General features: G+C 52.0%; 1 protein-coding gene across 9 annotated transcripts in view; it reads left to right on the top strand.

The window, feature by feature from the left end:
• Positions 1-14286, top strand: part of dtnbb (dystrobrevin, beta b) — a 98986-nt gene that overhangs the window by 54574 nt on the left and 30126 nt on the right. For all 9 annotated transcript variants that reach the window (XR_004765772.1, XR_004765771.1, XM_035422580.1 and 6 more), the window contains one exon: positions 8525-8599. Coding sequence is in view for 7 of the 9 variants with exons in the window: in XM_035422580.1 (XP_035278471.1) it covers positions 8525-8599 (75 nt within the window). In the remaining 2 variants the exon portion in view is untranslated. The remainder of the gene's footprint in view (positions 1-8524; positions 8600-14286) is intronic.

Genomic DNA, 14286 nt, shown 5'->3' with positions numbered 1-14286 from the left:
GCTCGCGCTCGCGCCTATTTTATTTTATTCCCTTCACCCCATCACTGATTTTCTAGAAAACGATTGCTTCACCTGAGGGAGAACAACGAGGAGGAGGAGGAGGAGGAGAATAGGTTTGGGGGGAAAATGCTTGACTGTATTTCAAGATTGAAACAAAAATTAAACCAGATTTGTTGGGGCTGAGGTCAGAGAATGTTCCGTGCTCATATAGATGAATTGTATTGATTTTGTTCTTTTTGAGGTTTCCGTACAAACGGACCACAAAGGATAAAAGCATTGGATGACGTAGCCGCAAAGGAAGGACCGCGATCACAATTAGAGTATAATGTAATTGTTATAACTGGACCGACGCACAAGGAAAGAGTGAATGAAAAAATTATACGGGAAGGAGCAAGCTTAACTTCGCGTCCTTTATGAATTATAGTTTCTGTCAGCTACAATCAGCCTGATTAAAATGAGAAAAAATAAAAATAGTGTGCCCTCAGGATTGGATGACTTCCACTGATAACTCTGTTATTTCTGCTGTTTAAAAATTTGGGGATGTTTCTCAAACTCACGCAGAAATATTTTCGTGTTGTTTTAACTGAGAATTCTTCTAATACTGCACCGAAGAAACCGCGTGCTAAATCTCACTAATGGCTGACACAAATACCTTTGGCTGAAAAACCTTTTTCGAAAAAGGATGGTGAGAAGGAAAGAGAGGGAGGGAGGGGAAGATAGAGAGAGAGACCATGGCGCACCTGAGCGCACCTCTGCCATCGTGTCTAAAGGTCCCCATTCCTCAGTGCGGCCCATAATTCCCTCTGTCCCGTTTCCTCCATCTCTAAATGTATGCCTCGCCTCTCAGCCTTCCGTTCATGCATAGCAGTACTCCAGCCACTGTATTTACTGTCCCACTCTGCCAAAACCAAACCCCCCCAGCCCCCCACCCCCACACACACATCCCCCCACCCCCCTCCCGCACGTCCTCTCTGCAAAAACCAAACTCAGAGAGCCGTCATACTGACCATTTACTCAGTCCCCCCCCCCCACATTACATTTACACTCCACCAGCCCCCCTCCCGGGTAACTGGAGCCCGAACTGGTTTAGGAAAACCCCAGTGGTGGAGACGGTCAGTGTTACGCAAGCCAAGCGAAAAAAACCAAAAGTTGTGTGAAGTAAATTGGAAAGACTTTTATCTCTTCTTCTAGTGAAGAGGCTCTCAGGAAGTCCCCGGTGGCTGTGTGCTGATGTCACAGGTCCTGACAGGTACAGGAAGTGGTGATCAGGCCCAAGTCTCTTGTCAGCGTCACCGAATATCGCTTCCATCAATACTGTGTGTGTGTGCATGGGTGTATGTGTGTGGGGGTTTGAAAGTGTGTGTGTGTGTGTGCGCGCATTGTGTGTGTGTGTGTGTGTGTGTGTGTTGTGTGTGTGGGTGGGTGTGGGGGTTTGTAAGTGTGTGTGTTGTGTGTGTGTGTGCGCATTGTGTGTGTTGTGTGTGTGGGTGGGTGTGGGGGTTTGTAAGTGTGTGTGTTGTGTGTGTGTGCGCATTGTGTGTGTGTGTGTGTTGTGTGTGTGTAGTCTTGATGGAAGGGGTATGTGTGTGTGTGTGTGTGTGTGTGTGTATCTGTGTGTGTGTGTTGTGTGTGTGTTGTGTGTGTGTAGTCTGGATGGAAGGGGTATGTGTATGTGTGTGTGTGTGTGTGTGTGTGTGTGTGTGTGTGTGTGTGTGTGTGTGTGTTGTGTGTGTGTGTGGGGGTTTGTAAGTGTGTGTGTGTGTGTGTGTGTAGTCTGGATGGAAGGGGTGTGTGTGTGTGTGTGTGTGTGTGTGTGTGTAGTCTGGATGGAAGGGGTATGTGTGTGTGTGTGTGTGTGTGTGTGTGTGTGTGTTGTGTGTGTGTAGTTTTGATGGAAGGGGTATGTGCTGGTGCTGAATGATTCTCGCTGTCTGTGGAGCAGAAGCTGCTCTCGTATTCTGGACCAGGCTTTCAGGCTTTCATCAGAATTCATGGCGTCCCCACAAGTGCTCTTAGTTTAATTACGCTGAGACGGGCTCCTCGCGGGCGCTTCGTCTGCCTCTGACTCCTCTGCGTACCCGCCGTTCTGTGGAAAATGAAACCCAACACTCATTAAGAGGAATCATCACTTGAGTTCCTTATTATGGGATGGCGCAACTAACGCGGGAGGTTGATTTGCCGAGTGAAGTGAGCGGGAGCTCCAAGCCACAGCCGTCGGCGAATCATATCGCTCTGAAGCAGGGCTGTCGGCGAATCGTATCGCTCTGAACCAGGGCCGTTAGCGAATCGCATCGCTCTGAACCAGGGTCGTCAGCGAATCGGAGCAGCGAATCGGAGCATACTGGGTTCAGGGTGCTGAGGTCCCCCACTCCCTGCCTCGTCCAACAGAAATGTTATCTTTCCCATTTCGAGCAGGTTTCCTAGCGATGGCGCTGGGGAATCAATTAGCGGACCTGGCAACCTGTGCGACCGGAACATCCGGACCGCTGGGTCGCTTGCTTGCGCAATTTCACCCGCCATCAGATAACCCAGCCTTTTCTCCGACGAGGGGGAAAAAATGAATCTGTACGCCGTGGAGAAATATGGGTTTCACACTTCTGTTCTGAGTGGTGAAAGGGCGTCTCTCAATCGCTTGTTTCCCGGCGACGTGAACCTGTCCAGGGCTGATTGGGCAGAAACTCGTTAATGAGCGTTCAGTTCAGTTTTCACATTCGGTCATACGTGTGTAATGAACGGGACCGTGAGTTACCGAGCGTGTTCGCTGGACTTCAGGGAGGCCAGTGGCGTACGGCGATTTGTCTCGCCCTCGTTTTCAAATTAACATTAAGGTGCGAGCGATTAGGAGAGGGACAGCGGTCTTTAATCTCATCCCCGCCCGATTTAACCAGGGAATTAAATTCCCTCTTCCCGGCTGAGTGCGTTTATTCACCATTTTTTTATCCAAAAAGAATGTGGAGAATTTCTGTTCCACAACAGGCCGGCTCTTTGTTTAATCTGCGGGTGATTTGCAGTGGATGCTCAGGAATGCCAAGCCTTGCTGGGTCCTGGCTTTGAGTTCTGATTATCCCAGTCCTCTGATTCAGAGTTATGATTGGGCTTAAGGTGCTCTGATTCTGAATTGTGATCATGCTTATGGTGCTCTGATTCTGAATTGTGATCATGCTTATGGTGCTCTGGTTCTGAATTGTGATTATGCTTATGGTGCTCTGTTTCTGAGTAGTAAATATGCTGAAGGTATTTGAGTTGGCATAGTGTTTATGTTCCGGGCTTTAGTGATGTTGCACTTTAGTTGGCCGCTGTTCTGGTAACTTTGGTAGATTTGCTTATGTTCTCTTGCACTGTAAGTCACTCTGGTTACGAACATCTTTCAAGTGAATTTAATGTTAAAATGTTAACTGGCCAGTTACTGTTGCTGAATAAATTCTCTGTTGCAAACTGGTTGCAATTTGGTGGATGTTTTTATTTTTTCTTCTGGGTTTTCTTTTTATTTTTATTTTTATGGTTTTTATACCAGTGCTCTTTACCTACTAGTCTCTGGGGGGCCAGATTCTTTTAAAAAAGAGACATATCCAGGCCAAGCGTTTCCCACGTACCGTTTATAAATCGGTGTGTGAATGAGATGCATTGTACCTGCGTGTGAAGTATAGATGCCTTATTAATTTATGGCCGGTCGTTAATTATGGCACCGGTGCCCTGGCGAGCTTTCAGAATGGCGATGGGGTTGCCAGGATTCCACAGTGCCGTTAACGCACCCGCTGATTTACTGTCTGTGGCTTGGGCTGCGTTGAAAAGATCCGCCGTGTTTCCTGGGTAGAATTTTAAAACCCGGGAGTAGAGTTGGCCTCAATTCCCAGTTAAATAGCTGCTTTTCTTGCTTTGTTTTTTTTCTTCTTCTTCTTCTTCTTTCTGCCGAGGTTTTTTTCCCCCCCCCCCTCTGTTGCTAAGACCACCCTTAAAGCCTAGTCACATGTAGGGCATGCAAATGAGCCTGCTTGCCACTGGGGGGCTTTTTGTCTTCTTTTGTTTTTTTTTTTTTGTTTTTTTTATTTACATTTTTTTTTTTTAGAAACGTTTGGATTGGATTTGCAGCTCTTAGGTACAGCACACCGCCCTGTTGTAAAGATAAATAGGAGTAATTCACCTGCTGTAAACACGTTTGGGGTGTTTTTGGGTAGAGTAGTTTATCTTTGTTGCTGTTGCTGTTCTTCTTCTGTGGTTTTTTCATGTTTTGTGTTGCGTTGGGAGGCCAGTGAACAGTGAGGGGGGGCTTTGCCTGACCACCCCGCTCGCCGACGGTGAATGGGTGACGCCGATCTCTAAACGCGTCTCGGGGGGCCGAACTCCTACCCCAAAAAAGAGGGGATTATGAAAGGGGGAGTACAGGAACACACGCCCACGCGGTGTCCCCGGGTGACCTGCCGAATAATCGGCTCTAGGGGCGGGGCCAGGAGGGATTGTGCACGGGCCTGTTGGTGCCGGTGGAAGTTGCGGTGAGCCTGGCTCATTTGGCAAAGGACTGTGTAGTCTGCATTGTGCCATAGGTGCGGGTTGGGTGGGGGAGTGTGGGGAGGGGAGGTCGGATCAGGCGGAATGCCTCGAACATTCCGGAATGCTGGAAAACGATACAAACGCTAACACCGCCAACATTCCGAGAAAACGTGACGGTCCATCCCACCCCCCCCCCCCCTCCTCTGCACGCTAGACAATGCCCCTTTGTCTCTGTTCACTCTGAGCTGTGCAGAAGATTTCGGCAGGTCTGAACTCGCACCTTTTATTCTGTGTTTTATAACGCGGATGCTTTGTGGCCTGGGTTACGCTGCAGGACTCGGGTTCTGATGATTGACACAATGCTGTCCACTCCGTTACACCGGGAGTTCCCCGATTGGGCCACAAGGTGGCAGTGTCTCATGGAACACACTGTCCAGGAACCGTTTATTTATCGGTTACCTGTCTCTACTGCTGTACGCACGCACACACACACACACACACACACACACACACACGCATGTACACACACACACACACACACACACACACACACGCATGTACACACACACACACACACACACACACAGATCACAGCCATGTAAAGGAGCAGTGCTCTGTCTGAAACGGAGAGAGAGACTGATGCTCTTGTCCTGTGGAAGGAGGAATGCTTCTCGGTCACACACTGACTGTGAGAGTGGGCTAGCATACTCTACCCCGTCCCCCACCCCAGGTGTGTCACAGTGAAATCCCTGAAACATCATTGTCTGCAGCCCGTGAACACTGCAGCTTTTCCACCCGGAGTTTAAAAACAATCATTTAAAAAGTGTTGCGTTCCTATTGCACTCTCTCTCTCTCTCTCGCTCTCTCAGTTCAATTTGCTCTCAGCCTTTCTGTCTTTCTCATCCCTGAATCCATCTCTCCAGCACACTCCCTCCCTCTGGCTCTCTCTCACACACACACACACACACTCTCTGTCTTTCTCTCTCACACACACACACACACACACACACACACACTGTCTTTCTCTCTCACACACACACACACACACACACTCCCTCCCTCTGGCTCTCTCTCACACACACACACACACACACTCTCTGTCTTTCTCTCTCTCACACACACACACACACACACACTCTGTCTTTCTCTCTCACACACACACACACACACTCTCTGTCTTTCTCTCTCTCTCACACACACACACACTCGGTGTGGGGAGAGAGAGAGAGAGAGAGAGTTTAGCCCAATGCGCAGGTCTCCCGCTCCCCTCCGATCCGGCTCGGCACAGTGCCTCTCTCCTCCAGAGGAGGCGTGCGATTGGCTGGCGTACCATGTGACTGGGCCGTTCCCTTAGAGACAGCAGCGGTGTAGTGCATTAAGATGCTCATTCAGTCGGGCGCCAGACAGGGGAAGACCTGCCACAAGCTCGGCTCCGCAGGCTTGGATGTGCTTCTCTGCTCCAGCGAGCGCTTTCTACACAAAAGAGGTGATTGCATTCTCTCTCTCTCTCTCTCTGTCTGCTTCTCTCCCTGTCTCCCTCCTTCTCTCTCTTCCCCTCTCTCTCTCTCTCTCTCTGGTCGCCGTGCTCTCCCGTCTTTGCTCAGTCTCTGTTTGAACAAGCCTGAGATGGTCTGTGTGCATGGCTGCTCGGACCTGCAGGACTGTGTGTGTGTGTGTGTGTGTGCGTGTGTGTGTGTGTGTGTCAGACAATGTGTGCATGTGTGAGAGAGAGTGTGTGTGTGTGAGAGAGTGAGTGTGTGTTTGTGTGTGTTTAAGAGTGAGTGTGTGTGAGCAAGAGAGAGTGTGAGTGTGTGTGTGTGTCTGAGAGAGAGTATGAGTGTGTCTGAGAGAGTGTGTGTGTGTGTGTGACAATGTGTACTTGTGTGAGAGTTGGGAGAGAGAGTGTGTGTGTGTGTGTGTTTGAGAGTGAGTGTGTGTGTGTGTTGTGTGTGCGCGAGTGAGAGTGTGGGTGTGTGTGTGTTGTGTGTGTGAGAGAGAGAGTGAACGTGTGTGTGTGTGAGAGAGAGAGAGTGAGTGTGTGTGTGTGTGTGAGAGTTTGAGTGTGTGAATTTGAGTGAGTGTGTGTGTGTGAGTTTGAGTGTGTGTGTGTGTGTGTGTGAGAGAGAGAGAGAGAGAGAGAGAGTGTGTGTGTGTGTGTGTTTAAAGCCTTGCCTGGTGATGGTGAGGGTATAGAGACACACAGAGAGGCAGGCCCTGTGTGAGTGTGTGAGTGCTGAGTGTGTGACCTGCTTTGGCTCCAGTTCGCCCGTAGCTCTTGGCTGTTGGTTTTTTTGTAACGGGCGAAAGCGGGGGACAGCGAACAGTGCGTTCCCACGGAGCCGCCCGCTGCACAGCGTGCGCTCGGCATGTTGGGATGCGTCCGAGCGAAGCCGTTTGGAGCTTCTGCTTCCCGGTCGGAACGTCAGGAGGGGAGATTATCGGAGCGTTTAAAAAAAAAAAACAAAATAAAAAAAAACACGTGAAATATTTTAATCCTCTGACTCGGATGTTATGCACCTCCGGCTACGTCCCGGGCAGATCTCTTGTTGCCTGGTTGTGTTTTGTTTTGTTTCTGAGTGCGGTTGGCATGGTCAGAGCAGGAGCGGGAACGCTAGGCGCCGCGACGCTGAGCTGAGCCGAGGCGTGTGCTTGTGGATGTTTATGCAAACGCGGGCTGTGCAGACGTTATCGAGCGCGTCTGCGTCCGTCCGTCCGTCTGTCCGTCCGTCCACCTGCGATCTCGAGCGCTGGGGGGAGCTGGACGTCTCTCCTCCTGCCTGGCGGTCCCCCCCCCCCCCCCCCCGCTGTAAACAGGCAGGTAGGGTGAATGTGCAGATTTTGTGCTGACTGAGCAGCGGCAGGCCGGGGGTGCAGATAACGGCGGCTAATTAGCGATCCGCTCCTCCGGCGCCCGATCCGCTCTCCGCTCTCCGCCACCCCGTTCCCTTCATTATCTTCCCCTCCGTTCTGTCTCTTTATTCCCTTTCTTCTCTCTTCTCTTCTCTTTTTTCTCTGGGCCGGAGAGGAAAGTGGACGAGGTTTGAAGGTCAGAGGAGCTGAACAGGCGCCAAAACGGACCTGAATTATTAACGTCTGTTTAGGCATCGATTTTTTGTGCCGGTTTTTGGCGGATGCTTTGTTCTGTAAGGGGGGGGAATGGGGTTAGAGGACACCCTGGGGGGTGGCGGGGGGGGTGCGGACAAGACATGCCACAGGGGTTTTGTTAGCCTGCCCTCTTTGACTGAATACCCTGGGTCGGGATGTGTGAGGACCCCAAACATCACAGGCTGCTGGGCCTGCTGCCTGACTGACTTTTAGGAGAGTACCCCCCCTGCCCCCCCCGGACCAGACTCCTGTTTCCATCCCACTAATAGGAGCGGAAAGCAGAAAGGCCCAAAGTGACTCACGGCCTGGAGATGTTCAAGGAGCCTTGTTGTTGTTGTTTTTTGTGTGTTTGGATTTTTGTCTTTTATTATTGCCTCGGCAGCCCTCCCCTCTCTCAGCACCGCGACGTTACGGCAGGACGCGATGGCGGGGCGCGATGGCGGAGTTGTCATGCTGCGGGTTCTGCTCGCTCTGTCGCGCGCTGGAGAGGACAGAACCGCCTCAGAGTCTCCACAGCGTCTGAAGCTGAGCGGAGCGAGCTGAAGCCAGAGTGTGATTCAGATTGAAGCTCTGCGTGTGCTGTAATATCTCTCTCTCTCTCTCCCCCCATCCCCCTCTCTCACTCCCTTTCTCTATCCCCTATTTCCATCTCTCTTTCTCTGTCCCCCCTCTCTCTTTATTGCCCCCTCCACTCTCCATCTCCCTCTCTCTCCCCCCTCTATCCCCCTCCTCTCTCTCTCTTTCTCTCTCTCTCTCATACCCCCTCTCTCTCTCCCTCTCCCCCCTCTATCTCTCCTTCCCTCTCTCTCCCCCTCCTCTCTTACACCCCCTCCCTCTCTTCTTCTCCCTTTCTCTCTCTCCCCCCCCTCTCTTACACCCCCTCCCTCTCTCCCTCTCCCCTCTCTCTCTCTCCCCCCCCCTCTCCGTGCAGTCCTCCACGGCCCATAGCCAATAACATGAACGACACCATGGTGATGTCATCAGGAGCTCCCACCCCAACCAAAAGGTAAGCCTGTTTTATTTTATTCATTTCTTTTTTCTTCCTCCTCCCTCCCTCCCTCCCTCCTCTCCCTCTCTTTTCTCTTTCTGATCCCTCTATCCCCTCTCTGTCCTTCTCTGAGGAGGCCAGGTGGAGCTGCGTTGCGTGCGTTTTGGCGTTTTGGCCCACGGATTGTTTGGCGCACCCAACCGTATCTTTTCCGGTTCCCGTGGCGACCCCCGCCGCGGGGTCGGACGCTGATGGATCGGCTCGTCGTCTCGGCTCGCTGCCCGAAACCTTCGCTGTGGCGCGTTCTTCCCTCTCGCGTTTATTTCACTATCAAGAGGGTGTCTGAGGGTCGGATGTAAACGTCGAAACTCGGCGAACTCACGAGGTTCACAGCGGCGAAGCCTCCCGGTGCTGAGCGTCCGGGGAGACGCGGCGGGGGAAAGACCGATAACCAGCAGCTCTCACGCTTTCAGGAAAGCTGCCTTTTTTGTGTTGTTTTTTTTTTGGTTTTTTTTAAACTGTTGCAGCAGTCCGCAGGCGTGCTCCAGCCAATCCCCCTCCGTCAGCAGTTTAGCGCGTGATGCGTTTACAGTGCCGCAGGCGTTCCTGTCGTAGTGCAGGGGGATGCTGGGAAACTCCATCCTTACCGTGCTTTACCTTCACTGCGGCAAGGTATAAAACAGAAAAAAGAAGAAGTAAATAAAAGAAGACTTAACAATACGAGCAATTCAGTGAAGCTCGCACACTGAAACTCAGTGTATACACCTTTACCACAGAGTTTGTCCTGACGAACATCCACACAGGACTGAGACGCTGTTGAATAAAGGTGTATATTGAATTTCGGTGTGCTTGTGTGTTTTAGCTGACATTCATGTTTGACAGTACTATTGGTGGACGGACCAATTTTACTGTTAAAAAAAAATTACTTTAAAGGGTGAAGTTCTGACCTTAAGTTTCCTGGCTCATTGGGCTTTTAGTAATCATTTTGGGATTCAAACCCGCAGCCTCTCCAGATTCGACCTTTGACCCTTCACCTTTGTGCCATGCTGCCATGCTTATGCACGAGGTCGACTCTTTTTCTCCGGCGGACTCAGCATTTGGGCTAGTTTTTTAATCACAGCCGGTCTCTTGATCGATCGATCGATGTTGCTGAAAACTTTTTTTTCCCGGAAGTTTCTTCCCATGATTTATAAATGAGTAATAATTAGCCGGAGAGCACAAAAGCGTCGGGTGAAAAGCGTTTGTTGATCCGGCTTATTCAGAGTCCTGGGACGCGGGTTCGAGGCGATCCGTTATCCGCGCCACGCTCAGACAGCTCTAACGCACGTGTGGCTGGGGAGGGTAAACCGCCCCTCGGTGGGCATTAAAAACATCTAATTAAGAGCAATTAACAGCTCGTTACAATTCGGGGGTTTGCGATTGCGTGTGGAATATAAACGAACGCAGGTGTGCGGGCGGGCGGGGGGGGGGGGGGAGTGGGGGGATGGAGGGGGTTGTGTTTGGAGGAGCTGCAGTACACGCATACCTGCAGTGGGGGGGTGGAGGGGGGGGGCTGTTTTGTTGTTGTGTGGGTTGCGGTTTTGGCAACCCTCAGGTACCGGAACTCACTCAGGACTGCAGTAGAGGAGGATGAGGAGAGAGAGAGAGAGAGAAGAGTGAAGGTGCCTCTGCTCTGGTTTTCCCTCTCCGCACTCACCTGTTTTCTTCTCTCTTTCTCACCTGAGGGGGATGGAGGGAGGGAGAGAGGGGGGAGAGGGAGGGAGGGAGAGAGAGAGGAGGAGAGAGGGATTAATGAACAAGGTCTCTGGCTGCACCCTGAGGCAGAGGCCTTTGATTTTTGTATTCTTCTAAAAAAAAAAAAAAGAGATTGAAAAAGAAAACCCTGAAAGCAAGGTTAGCGGAAGGTAATGTTTAATGGCGCCATGGTTACCGGACTGTGCAGGGGGCGGAGCGGGCACAGAAGGACACAACCTTTAAAAAAATAAATAAATAAATAAAACATTTTTGTACTTTTTTTCCCCCTGATTTTGCAGTTTGTTCAGTCTGACCTGTGGAGGCGTGTCACCTAGTCAGGTCACACTCGCACTCCTCGCCCACCCCCCCTTGAGACATGCGTGCCCACGCTGATCGCTGGAACCAGAGTACACTGCAGAGGGAGGCCCAAAAACTGCCCAGTGCGACCCCCCCCCTCCACCACATGCATCCTGTACCACAGGGGTCTCAAACCCCAGTCCGGGGGGGGGGGGTGGGGGTGGCAGCAGTGCTGGAAAACTCTAAATGCGTTCCATCACACAACTGCTTTATTTAAATCATTGGTTGGCTACAGAACACACACCTGGCTTCTGAGGCCAAAAATGGCTTCTGTTCGACGGGAACTCACAAAGCCTTGTAAGGTGGAATTAGAGATTCCAGCACCATAACAAACAGGCTTATGTCTGTTGAGTCTCATTGTGTTAATAAGTGGAGGCCTGAATATTGCCAGGCTTCACAGTTGTATGTTCTTAACGAACAGCCCAAAGAGAAAACCGGTCTGGAAGTGCCAGAATTTAATTTAGAGATATCTTTCTTTTCTCTAGTTGAGTCTCTTTCATGCGCCACCCAGCTCCAGCGTCTGTACTGCTCTTTCCCACAGACCCAGACGTGTGCTTATCTGCGGCAGAATTACGGCTTTCTGGGAGAAGGTGTTTATTACCATAATCAAAGAGAATGGGATTATCGCGAGACACAGAAATGGGGGAGTATTGATTTGGGCCTCTGAAGGAGCCGGTGGCGTTTATTCGAGAGGAAAGGGGGGGGGTGCCGGGGTGGAGGGGGGGGGGGGCGTCTCTGCCGGTAAACATCTGGCTGAAGAGGTGGAGCCAGTTCCCGCTTTGTAAACGTCGGACACGTTCTGAATTTATCCGCTGGAAAGCGGCTCTCGTGTCGCGCCAGCCGCGGGTGCGGCGTTACAGCAGCGTTTTGGGTGCCGTGCGTTCGGAGACGAGGCGAGACTCTGCCGACCCCTCTGTGTGTCTCAGGGATCACTCGGGTTCCGTCACTGCCGTGCTCAGGTCCCCTCACGACCCCTGTGCGTTTCGGAGAGACGCTGCTCCCCCCGGCACAGCAGAGGAGTGCACTTCAGCTGAGTGCTCGCAAAGTGCTTTCTGCGACGGCCTCCATCCTGACCTTCTGGTGGACTTTATTGCCCCTGCTTTTAAGATTTTAAAAGGGTTGCGCAGAACCTGGGGTCTCCCCACTTCGCCCCCCCCCCCCCTGATCCGGGCCGCCCTCGGCCTTTTCGAGAGGCGAGCGGGTCGGGCGGAAGTGCATTACTGCCCACCCCCCCCCCGAGAATGCCAGGGCGCGTTTCGGCTAACAGAGGGCGTTATGGGAAAGCACTGCAGCCCTGCGGGAAAGCAGGAAGGGGCCTGAGGGGACTGAACAGAAGAAACGAGTGCTGTGTGTCACTGAGCGTTTATTACATCACACTGAGTTTGGGATGGAGCGCTTGGTTGGTTTTTAAAGGACTCAGCTTGTGGTGGAGCTGTGTGTAGTTTGTTGTCGAGGGGCTGAATTTTTGGTGGAGCTGTTGTTTGGCTTGTTGTTGTTTGTAGTCTAAGGGGTTGGCGTTGGTGGTTGTGGGGTTATATTTTTGTGGATGTACTCTGATACACTTGACTCGCTCCAGCACCCTGGAGCATTGTGGGTGGAGCACTGTTGACAGCCAGAATAATACCAGACGTTGAGAGAGACAGCCAGCCGACATTTGATGGCAGGTTTTTTTGGTGGAAACCTTCTCGGAAACTGCTGTGGAGGCTAGTAGGGACCCCGGACTATTTTTGGGCGCGTCTCTTCAGCGAGTCGGTCAAGCGGAGCGGAGGTCGCCAGAGTGGTTTTAGCGCCCCAGAAAGACCGCCCCTTTATCGAAATCCGCGCTCTCCCGCCAAGGCTCAGCGAGGTGTAAATTCTCCTGTCGAGCCATAATGGCCGCCCCGTCGAGCCGTAATGGCCGCCTTGTCTCCCGCTGATGGAGATTAAAACGCGGCAGAATGCACTTATGAAATTACCGCTGGCCCTCGGAGGACGGCTGAACTCTCGGAAAACCGACTCGCTTGCCTAATGATGTCTGTCTCGGGGACGAGTTTCCGTTCCGGGGGGGGGCGGGGGGCGGAGAGAGGGGCTCTAAAAACGCATTCCGAGACGTTAGGGGAAATGGCGGTTTTCCTGTGGGGGGAGAAGGCTGCCTGTGCTGTCAGGACAGGTGTGTAACGAGGGGTCGGGTTGGAGAGGGAGGGGGGAGCGTGTGGAGACGTTTCTACCATTGGCCAATTTTAAAAAAAACTGACATTTTAAAAGTTTGCCAGTGGCTTAAATCTTACAGGCGAGCAGATCTGAGGGAGACCTTTTCCTTTTAATCACTTAAGTGAGAGCGCTGCTGGAGTGGACTGCACGGGCAGCTCATAAAACGCAGAGCACGGTCCGTGGACAGCACAAAATGAGGAGCAGAGTACACGGGTAGCACACAGAACGCGGAATATTAGCATATATATCCCCAATATTAGTGTATCTTCATCATTTAAGGCTGTTGAAAACATGCTGAAAACCTTCCATACGTCCCTATAAAACCCGTTTTGTGAAAATTCAGCATTGGCTCATTGCCATTTTTCCACAAATGATTTAGTTCCAGTGAACCAGGTGAACAGAATTTGAGCAGTTTGGACCCGGCCGACTTCACCTGGCTGCCTGTTTGAGTCATCAGTTTAACATGTTAAACTGTTTCTAATGGAACCTCATATCATTAGGAATCGTTAATTTTCTCTGGCTGATTAAGATGCGAATATGGGGATATTTATTCATCGCTAGCACAGTTATTTCTGTTATGGCCCCGGGGAGGGTGAACGGTCCCAGAAAACATTAATTGTCTTTAATTAAGAACAATTAACGAGTCGTTACAATGCAGGAATTGCGACTGTGTCTGGAATATCAATTAACGTTGGGGGGGGGGGTAGGGGGGTGGCAGGACTGAGTTTAGGAGCTGAGTTGTACAGTGTGTCCATACCTGTGTCTGTGGGGTGGGGGTAACAAGGCTTTTAGGGGATGGAGGCATGGGGGGAGGGGGGGATTGGGGGGGGGGTGGGGGGGGGGGGGGGGGGGGGGGGGGGTGGGGGGGATGCTGGTGTGGCTGGAATGAAAGGGGGGGCGGAGAACCCCCCCCGGTTTTCGAGAGCGATGATGAGAACGGTTTGTACGCTCGCCTGCAGTGACGGTCGAGGACCAAAACTGAGGCGCTTCTCAGCGATGCTCTGCTCCAGTGCCCCCCCCCCCCGCCCCCCCCCCCCCCCCCTCCCCGGTTAAACACTTAACCTCAGTGTCTGCGGCAGAGATCCAGTCGTATTACGCAGACGCGTAAAAACGTCCGGTGTGCAAGCGGCCCCCGAGTCCGATGTCTTCAGCGCAGATTCGATGTCTCCGGCGCGGATCGATGTCTTCAGCGCTGATCGATGTCTTCGGCGCGGATCGATGTCTTCAGCGGCTGATCGATGTCTTCGGCGCGGATCGATGTCTTCGGCTCGGATCGATGTCTTCAGCGCGGATCGATGTCTCCGGCGCGGATCGATGTCTTCGGCGCGGATCGATGTCTTCGGCGCGGATCGATGTCTTCGGTGCGGATCGATGTCTTCGGCGCGGATCGATATCTTCGGCTCGGATCGATGTCTTCGGCGCGG

Source organism: Anguilla anguilla, chromosome 6 (assembly GCF_013347855.1).
Source record: "Anguilla anguilla isolate fAngAng1 chromosome 6, fAngAng1.pri, whole genome shotgun sequence".
Classification (NCBI taxonomy): Eukaryota; Metazoa; Chordata; class Actinopteri; order Anguilliformes; family Anguillidae; genus Anguilla; species Anguilla anguilla.
Note: the sequence above shows the minus strand (reverse complement) of the source record. Positions and strands in the feature narration are given on the sequence as shown.